The sequence below is a fragment of the Nicotiana sylvestris genome, chromosome 7 (assembly GCF_000393655.2).
Source record: "Nicotiana sylvestris chromosome 7, ASM39365v2, whole genome shotgun sequence".
NCBI classification, from domain to species: domain Eukaryota; kingdom Viridiplantae; phylum Streptophyta; class Magnoliopsida; order Solanales; family Solanaceae; genus Nicotiana; species Nicotiana sylvestris.
In genome coordinates, this window is record NC_091063.1 from 163,692,241 (window position 1) to 163,702,526 (window position 10,286).

Genomic DNA, 10,286 nt, shown 5'->3' on the forward strand with positions numbered 1-10,286 from the left:
AGGCTAGTGTGATACAAAGTACAGTCCTATATTAGGTACTCACGTTTGTAGTCAAAAATATAACCAGAAAGTCAACCTTTTCAATCTGGCAATTTCATTTTCACAAATCTGTAAAACCTCTTTGAGGTGTTAGTTTTATTAAAATGTCAAAAGATATAGAAAAGAAAATAATAATAATAATATGGAATGACATGCTTGGAAATTTATTGCTTATTAGTTAGTAGGTTTTAACATTTATTGCCAACAATATGCGGCCATACATTTGATCTCTTCTTTCTTTGTTTTTTATTTTTGGTTTGGAAGATAACATTTGATCAATTGATTTATGGAAGTATTAAACCAAGCTTCATATGAAATTTGCATCCCTATTACCTTCTATATGTAAAAAAAAAAAAAAAAAAAAGAAGGAAATTTATCAGGTCAAGATTTTGCTCATCGACCAAAATTATAATTACATTCGCTAGCCATATATATATTATATGTAGATTATTTAATATACAAAAATATACATCTTACCTGCTATTATTTTTGGGAGTTGTTATACTATATAGTTTTCCCGAGTTATTATTTTCTTGCATTCTCTAGTCTCTTGCCACCAAAGAAAAAGAAAAAAATTCTAGAAAAAAAGAATAGGATTTTTTGTTTTGTTTTTGGAAACTGGTGACTTTTTTTCGGAAAAACAATATAACTTCTGGTTATGTCAAGGGAAATTCTTGCTAATTATCTCCCTTCTTTTATCTAATATACTAATTTATTATGATAAGAAATGTCTGCTAATGACATCTTATTTTGTTTTACTTTTTTCAAAGAGGACAAGGGAGGCTTATGGTAGTGAAATTGAGTTTGACATTTTATTTTGTTCTACCTTTTTTAATTATCAAATAAATTTGACGTTTTGTTTGAATGATTAATGATGAAAGCAATTGTTAGTTGAAGTAAACACACTCATTTAGTAGTAAAGATAGTTAACTATAAAGCTAAAATAGATATTGCATCCGTAGAGTAAAACTATTTCCCCTGTAGATTATCGTTTTGAAAAATGATGTAATTAACTTCAAAATTTGATTCTAACATATTTCAAGAAAAAAAAAAAGGGAAAAGAATTGAAAATTCAACAAATTTAAGAAAAGGTTCTTGTAATCTTGCTTTGCGACTAACAAGCAGAATGAAAGAGGCCTAACATCATTCAATCTAAAAATAATTATCTTTAAACTTCTTCTTTTAAAATAAATAAATAAATTAGGAATAATTATATAAATAATTCCTTTTTACTTCAATTTTTCAAATATTTTAATTGTAAAAGAGTTGATAGTTAATTCTCCTATTCCAAACTCCGACATTTCTTTCGAGTTAGAAAGGATAGCCCGGTGTACAAAGTATCTTGTGTTTACATAAGTTCAGGGAAGAACCGCACCATAAAGGATATAACGTAGATAACCTACCTTAATGTAATAGGGGCTGTTTCTACGGCTCGAATTGAATAAAGTATTATTTTTTCAATTTTTTTCCTCATAATTATTAAACCACGTTTCCAGAAAAAATGTCCAATTAGTACATATCTTTTTTCAAGAGTTAATCACGTAGCACCCTTCCACCGTCAATATAAGATTATCAATTATGAGGTCTCCAATTTCCTCCTCCGACCAACAACAACAACAATATCCCAGTATAATCTCACAAGTGAGATCTGGGGAAGGTAATATGTATGCAGACCTTACCCCTACTCCGAGGGGCAGAGAGGTTATTTCCTGGAGACTCTCGGCTCAAGAAAGCAACAAGAGACGATATATTAGAACTATCAATAGACTCATAATAAAATAACATCACATAAAATAACATAAAATAACAAAATAACAACCATATAAGAAATACGAAAATGATGGAAGGTATCCTAATATGCAACAGATAAAGCGTAACATCCTAAGACTAACTCCTAACTGGCTAGTCTTACTTTAGTGCGCTGTAGAAATATTCACAACTTCCCCCTAACGTACAACCTTAATGCTCGACCTCCACAATTCCCTGTCAAGGGCCATGTCCTCAGTAATCCTAAGTCATGCCATGTCCTGCCTGATCACCTCTCCCCAATACTTCTTAGGTCTTCATCTACCTCTCCTTGTGCCCACCACAGCCAGTCGCTCACACCTCCTTACTGGTGCAACAGTGCTCCTCCTTAGAATGTGCCCGAACCATCTGAGTCTTGCTTCCCGCATCTTGTCCTCCATGGGGGTCACACCTACCTTCTTTCGAATATCTTCATTCCTAATCTTATCCATCCTTGTATGCCCGCACATCCACCTCAACATCCTCATCTCTGCTACTTTCATCTTCTAGATGTGTGCGTTCTTAACCGGCCAACACTCGGTCCCATACAACATAGCAGACCTAACCACTTTTATAAAACTTACCTTTTAGTAACGGTGACCAATAATAAATTTCTTTTAAATCCTAAATAAAAGTATATAAAACAGAACGATGCTTCACAAGTGTGAAATATTATTGGTCACTTTTGGCTTCTTTTCTTGACGATTGCACGATTTCCTTTTCTTATTTTATTTTATTTTTTATAATTATTCATATACTTCCCCTGCATTTATTAGGTCGTAGATAGACACTACTCCCTCGATTCATTTTAGTTGTCGCGGTTACTAAAAATAGTTAGATTAAAATACTTGTCATTTTAGAAAATCAAGATATAATTAAAAAAAAATTCCATTTTGTCTTTAGTATTTATATACGGTAAAATCATGTGCCCCCGATTTTGTGGGCTCGAAGGCTCACATTGAAGAACAGAAGGCTTGCGTCGAGGAATAAACCCACTGAGGACTGAGATCGAGCCCGAGGACAGAACACGAGGCTCGAGGATCTAAGTATTCGAGGGACGTCGGAGCTTAGTGTGACCAACCCCGAGATAGTGTCGTTATGGGCTTGTAACAGAATGGGCAAAATTCCTGCCACGTCACCAAGATCATGGCGTAAATTCCGGAATAGATTTGTACAAATCAGTACTAATCCGTACTAGGCGGTTAAACAGCTGTCCCAATAAGATTCTTTACTGTAAATAGAAATGTACCTTATTTAGGGTTTCCCTATTATATAAAGGGGACTCCAATCATTTGTAACGATCATCAATCATTAGCAAAAAATATACTCTCCTACTTTTCTGCGTATTGCTCATCTGAATCATTTTATTATTATTTTACTGTTCTTATTGTTCTTGCTCATTTATCTTGAGGTCTCCTTTGCTCGAGGTCGAAGTCTGCTTACACGATTGGTTTGACTTGCCTTACTCTTAAATTTATACATTAGATTCCTTGTTTATCAATTAGTATCAGATTAAATTACAGATCTTTAAAACCACAAACAAGTTTAATTGTTACTCGTATTTTCAAAGTAAATAATATTAATTGTTCTTGATAGTAAAAAAAACATTGAGTACCTAGCATAGAAACACCTAAACATGAAGAGTAAATATAGTACAGTAATCTCACTTATAATACTTATAATAGATGGTTACTTATAGTGTCAAAATCAAAAAATTCTTAAACATATTCAAGATTTAATATAGGCGTCTAAAAGGTGATATATTTAACTGATATATACAATATAAATTAGGCGAAGGATATATAACTGACCACCTTTCGGCTACTATAGCTCCGCTCTCTTGAATACTTATAATTCATTTTTAGAAGATTTGACGGTGTAAAAATTCTTTTATAACGTTAGAAATTAAACTCGTCAAAGAAATACTTTTTGATTGACTTTCATTATTTTCGTCCAAATATTGTTAAGTAACGGCTCCTTTATATATCCGTTGTACATTTTAAGTGAAGGACAAGTTGTTGATTTTTCTTACCTAGGGTCTTACCTGTCCTTTTCTTTTGCTCACTAAGATTGTGAGAGATGCTAAAAATAAATATATCATGTTGAAACTACTTATGATTTTTTTTAATAACTTTTTTATTATATCGGGGGAAGGAGAATAGATTATAGAAGCCGGTCGACGATTTAAAATTTATAAATTCACAAATATATATTTATAGATATTTAGTGAATTTTTTTAGATATTTATATGACCCTAAAGAGAGGTATAGATAGACCGAGGAAAAACTGGGGAGAGATGATTAGACATGACTTGACACATCTTCAACTCACCTAGAACATGACCCTAGATAGACGAGCTTGAATGTGGAGTATTAGGGTAGATGTTTAGTAGGTATTCGGACGATTTCTCTCTTTTTTTGTAGGAAAGCATGGTTCTAGTTTAGCACATCTTATACGCTCCCTATTTTATTAATCAGTATTGATCATTATTCTAGTATTATATTATCTTACTCTTTAATTTTATTACTACTATTATTTCTTTAACTTTGATAACCTTTATTATTTTTGCTGGCACTTTTTTTTCTTTCTTTTCTTCAATTTTCGTTATATTTTTTTCCACTCTTGTACTCCTCAAAATCATTTAGATTTTTTTTCTTGAGTCGAGAGTCTATTGGAAATAGTCTCTCTACCTCACCACGTTCCGAAAACAGAATTTGACAGAATAGAAGAAGGCATGTTAGAAAGAGGAGATAAAATAAATATATAATCAACTTTAAAGTAGCAAAAAAGTTAAATCACTCGCTCTCTATAGCACTATGGTTCACTTTCACAATTATCTATCAAATTATAATTCATTGTATCTGAAATAAAGAACTGATATGTACCCGAAGAAAATGAAATTCACCAATGTAGACCCAATAAGGAAACCTTCTATACATCCTTTTTCTTTTTATATCCCACTTGTCTTTGGTATTCGATCGGAAACAGCCTCTCTATCTTTATAGAGTAACGGTAAAGCTGTGTATACACTACCCTCTCCAGACCCCATGTATGGTATTAAATTTGGGTTTGTTGTTGTTGTTATTGTTATTTTTGGTATTCGCTGGAAAGTTATGACTAATCCGAATTCGCATCGCGTAAAACCTATTAAATGAGGAACCTAAAAAAAATTACATTCATGAAACTCAATCCCAAGACATCTAATTTAGAGAAACAACAATAACTACAAACCCAATATAATCCTATAAGTATAGTCTAGGAAGATAGCGTGTACACGAACCTTACCCCTGCCTTAAGAAGGCAGAGAAATTGTTTCCGATAGACCCTCGACACAGAAAAAGTAAAGGAATCATATTCATCCCACTACCAGTTGCAGAACCACCTTGTGTTGAGGGTTGTCGATTAAATTTCACTCGCGGGAAAATTACACTGTTTAACTAGCTCAAAAAGTTATTTTTATGTATATATATTCTATATGTAGACTCTCGTTATTTTTTTTAATATAGTACTTTTTTATATTTTATCACCCTTAGATAAAATTTAGCTCTGCCACTTTCCACCATCAACCTTAATGGTCTCCTGTTTATCCCACCACATAAAGAAAGGTTCCAATATTATCAAAGACATCATTATTCACCATATTTACATCACCATTGCTCAAATCAGAAAATGGACCCACTTTTCGTCCTTTCATTTCTAGTACACTGACATTCATAGAGTAAAAAGAAGGGTAAATTTAATCTTACCGAAATGGCAAAAAGATTTTAAAAAACATACGTACTTCATTAATTTATTGCTTTAATTTAAAGGCAAGAGTGTCTCCCTCAATACACCAATATTGCCTCTTGTTGCTGTTGCTTTCATTGAAGGATAGACATAAATCATTATATCTCTAGAGAGCCCCATTTATCTTTCTTTTTTTTTTCTTTTTTATTTCCATATTACATTTTTTTAAATTAAAAATATAAAGTACACACGGACAAATAAAGAAAGGAGCACATTTAATAGACACCGTTCTCGTCTACCTCCTTTTTTTTCCTTTTCACATCTCATATTTGTCTTCATTTGCTAAGTTTTTTCCCTTCTAAAGTTTAAAAAATGGCCATTCTCTGCAAATCGCCATTTTTTCAATTAGATGAAAGGAAATAACTTGAAAATGCAATGCATAATGTCATAGGTTTTTCCTTGAATACTACCATAACTAAAATTACCGTCGTCTTAGGTTTATCTTGTTAGCTTTTTCATGATGCCTTATTATATCGATCCCAACATCAGGTATATAAACATAATGGAGAATGGATTTTAAAAAAAAATTCTAGAATGCCATGCATGAGATTCAAAGCTGCAAAGTAAAGCAACTTTTTTTTTCCACTAAAGTTTCTCTTATATAAAAGGAACTCAATCAGTGGCAGAGACACATGCACTCAACGGGTGTCAACCGACACCTCTTTGCCGAAAAGTTCCACTTTGTAGCTAGGTAATTTTTTGTAATTATGTATATATACTATGTATTGACACCCGTTGACTTCTTGGTGAGTTTATTCCGGTTATATTTAAATCCCCTTAATAAAATCCTGATTCCGTCACTAAACTCAAACAGTATATACTATATGTATAAAATTTGTTACCTATATATATGTACAGTATAATTTGTTGCTTCTCCGACATCTTACTGAGTTTTCCCTTCATTTTTTTGCAAAAAGCCGCTCCGCGATGATAAGCCAAATTATTGAACCCTGGAATATGTCGATGAAGGGATTCAATTAAACTCCTCTTAAACTCTTAAGTTCAAAAGAAATTATACAAATCTTTGTTGAGACAAAAGGAGAAAATATCATACTGTTTAACCAAAAAAGAAAACAAAGAAAAAGAACCAATGAAGTTAGTGTTAACACTGTTACTAATATATATGTTGGGGTCCACCCATCTTTTTTTATTTATATCAAACTGTACCACCATTGCTCTTCCCCTTCTATATACACCTTCCTTTCAACACTCTCTTGTCTTTAACCTGCATTCATATTCATATATATATGTATAATAGCTAAGCTCCATTTACTAAATCTTCAATTTTTCTCTATCATTTTCCTTCTTCAATTCAATAATGGCAATCTTTTTTCTCCATTTTCTTCTCTTGCTCATTGTTGTCCCTTCTACAAATGCTGGTTATTGGCCACCTTCTCCTGGCTATTATCCAAGTTCCAAGTTTAGGTCTATGAGCTTTTATCAAGGATTTAGAAACCTTTGGGGCCCTAATCATCAAAATGTAGATAATAATGGCATTAATATTTGGCTTGATAGAAATTCAGGTAGTTTTAATTACTCCCTTCTTTACTTGAATAGTATTACTACTTCTAATTAATTTCTTGTAACTACAAAAAAAAATCTGGCGAATCCATCGCTAACAGAATTTTCTAATAATCTGTCGCTAATCCGTAGCTAAATAACATTAGCAACAGATTTTGCAGTTTAGCTACAGAATATTTCCGTCGCTAATTTCAGTTAGTAGTATTATGGAAATTCTTGCTCCTCATTGATATATTCTTGGTGATGATATATAGGAAGTGGATTCAAGTCAATTAAACCATTTCGATCAGGGTATTTTGGTGCTTCCATTAAACTCCAACCTGGTTATACTGCTGGTGTTATTACAGCTTTTTACGTAAGAATTTCGCTTATATATATTTGTAGTTAGTACATTTTAGTTGATTTAATTCATTAATGAGTGGAATATATGGCAGCTTTCAAATAATGAAGCTCATCCAGGGTACCATGATGAAGTGGACATAGAATTTCTTGGAACAACATTTGGGAAGCCTTATACATTGCAAACCAATGTTTATATTAGAGGAAGCGGAGATGGGAAAATTGTAGGAAGAGAAATGAAGTTTCATTTGTGGTTTGATCCAACAAAGGAATTTCATCACTATGCTATTTTGTGGAGTCCTAGAGAGATCATGTAAGCACTACTTAATTTATCATTTGAATCCTCTTATTTATTTCATTGAAGTAAAGTTAATGATACAACCGGAGTCTTGTAGCAACGACAAAGTTGTCTCTGTGTAATCTATAGGTCACGTATTCGAGCAGTGGATTAGCCACTGATACTTAAATCAAGGTAGGCTAGAGTACGGCCTTTTCTGAACCCCATATGAATATTGAATGCTTTGTGCACCGGGCTGTATAAGTAAATTTAATGATAAGGAAATATTCTACCGACAAAAATCATTTGACACTAAAGTATGGTTGTCCTCCAATTAAATTTAGTCATGGTTGCCCACCAATGAATTTAAGGACATCTGTTATATTTTTTGATTACTTCAATTTCTTTTTTTAGTATCGAGGGGACCATGTTAAAGGATTAAATTCATGTTGTAGTCCTTTTTTCCATAATAGCTAAAAGGTCCACCATTTTTTTTTCACTCACATAGATTGAATGTGAGTCCAAAATATATTAGGCCCACACACACGCAAAAAATTGCATGTTATTTTATTTTATAGAATTTTCTAAATTTGTTAGAGGGTTTATCAGTTCTCTAACTTTACAATGTGGGTATAAGGTTTGCGAACAGCTATCCTCCTCAGATTCCATTTATGAGATTTTACTGAATTTTTTATTATTGTTATTATCGTAGAATTTCCTAAATCTGAAAACTAATTATATTGTTAATTTGATTGGTTTTGGTTCAGATTTCTTGTGGATGATGTGCCAATAAGGAGGTATGCTAGGAAGAGTATTGCAACATTTCCACTAAGGCCAATGTGGTTATATGGATCAATATGGGATGCATCTTCTTGGGCAACTGAGGATGGAAAATACAAAGCCGATTATAGGTACCAACCATTCTACGGGAAATTCACGAACTTTAAGGCAAGCGGTTGCACCGCCTATTCATCGCGATGGTGCCACCCTGTGTCCGCTTCACCATCCAGGTCCGGAGGCCTTACCAGGCAACAACGTCAAGCCATGAATTGGGTTCATAGTCACTACTTGGCTTATGACTATTGTCGAGACTCCAAAAGAGACCATTCCCTAACACCGGAATGCTGGCGTTAAGCGAACTGCAAAAGCTGTGGGATGTAAAAGTACATGGGTGGAAGTGTCAATCTTTCATAGGATTATCCTATTTTGTGCGAACTACCCTTCTTCTTTTTTTGTCTTTTTTTTTTAATTTTTTTTATTGGGTGTGGGAATTGTATGGTGGGGGGATGGGGGAGGAGTCTTGAGATGGGTCCCACTTTGTTAATAGCAATTGTTGGAGTAGTTGAGCGTCCAAGCCTATATCCTCCAAAAGGCAAAAATACAAAAGGGATGAAAATGGTGTGTCTTTTTATTTGTGTAATTTTGGTGAAATATTAATTTACCAATTTTATTAGCATATATAGACAAAACGAGAAGTGCATTCACTTTGTTATTTCTCAATAAATTAAAGCAAAAGTGTTTTGTATCTTCTTCTCCTCCATCAGTTCTTGTTACGTGTAGTCCCTTTTTGGACATCACATCTCTAGGAGTAACGTACTGAATATATTATTGTTTATGTTTATGCCAGTTACATCTTTATTGTCTATAATTTGTTAGATTACATGTGACTTCCATTTCGAACGCCCGTTCTTAAAACATTTAACTTAAACAAAAAAAATGACATAATAAAAATCATTCGAACTTGTTGGTTTATGAAAATTACTAGCAACAACAACAATAATAATTATAACTTAGTCTCAAACAAGTTAGTGTTGGCTATATAAACCCTTACTTTTTTCTATAAACTCAACTCATATCATCGTACCAAAATAATTTTTTTTAGGAATAATAATAATATTAGAACCGAAGTTCTCTAATAAGTCAAAAGTCTATTTCCAACTAGTAATTGTATCGTATCTTTAGTGAAGCCTGAATTGATTCCATGGATTAATTTGTAGATCTTTCAACACCACTATCTTTTATGCTATTTTAGGTCTAGTTCGCCCCTAGAAACCAGTGCATCAATAGGTCAATATCTCATTTATCCTCAACATTTTCAACTCGCGTCTACTAGCAAATGTGATTATTTTAATATCTTATTTAATCTTGTATGACCCCATATTCATCGCATCATCTGTATCTCTGCAACAAACTTGTTTTGTGGATATGTTGAACTTTGACAACCCAACATTCGTTACATATAACATTAGGGACCATTGGGGATCAAATGAACTTAATTCAATTCCTAGGGTCATAGTTATAATTTTATTTTTATTACAAATGGTTCAAAAGCACAAGAAAATGTATGTACATAAATTAAAGAGTCCAAGCTTCACTACGTGGAAATGTTATTGTTTAGTACTATACCACTTTTCATCTTTCCACGTTATTTACCCTTAAAAATGAATAACAATTAAATTTATACGTTATTTTAAGAATATATGGACTAATTCAATACAAGTGATTAGTGACGTTAGATAAGCAAATTAAAAATAGAATA

At 32.7% G+C, this 10,286-nt stretch overlaps 1 protein-coding gene across 1 annotated transcript; it reads left to right on the plus strand.

The window, feature by feature from the left end:
- The first annotated feature begins 6,804 nt into the window (after window positions 1–6,804).
- LOC104223096 (probable xyloglucan endotransglucosylase/hydrolase protein 32) lies at window positions 6,805–9,275 on the plus strand. Its single transcript, XM_009774453.2, has 4 exons — window positions 6,805–7,133; window positions 7,386–7,486; window positions 7,566–7,783; window positions 8,515–9,275. Exons 1-4 carry the CDS (start codon window positions 6,929–6,931, stop codon window positions 8,879–8,881), a joined length of 891 nt encoding a protein of 296 aa, XP_009772755.1. The 5' UTR covers window positions 6,805–6,928; the 3' UTR covers window positions 8,882–9,275.
- Window positions 9,276–10,286: the final 1,011 nt, after the last annotated feature.

Excerpts from the sequence above, each read along its gene's own strand:
- LOC104223096 (XM_009774453.2), top strand. The coding sequence starts at position 6,929 with ATGGCAATCTTTTTTCTCCATTTTCTTCTCTTGCTCATTGTTGTCCCT. Across the intron at positions 7,487-7,565 it reads GTGTTATTACAGCTTTTTAC|CTTTCAAATAATGAAGCTCA; the intron begins GTAAGAATTTCG and ends AATATATGGCAG. Across the intron at positions 7,784-8,514 it reads TGGAGTCCTAGAGAGATCAT|ATTTCTTGTGGATGATGTGC; the intron begins GTAAGCACTACT and ends GTTTTGGTTCAG.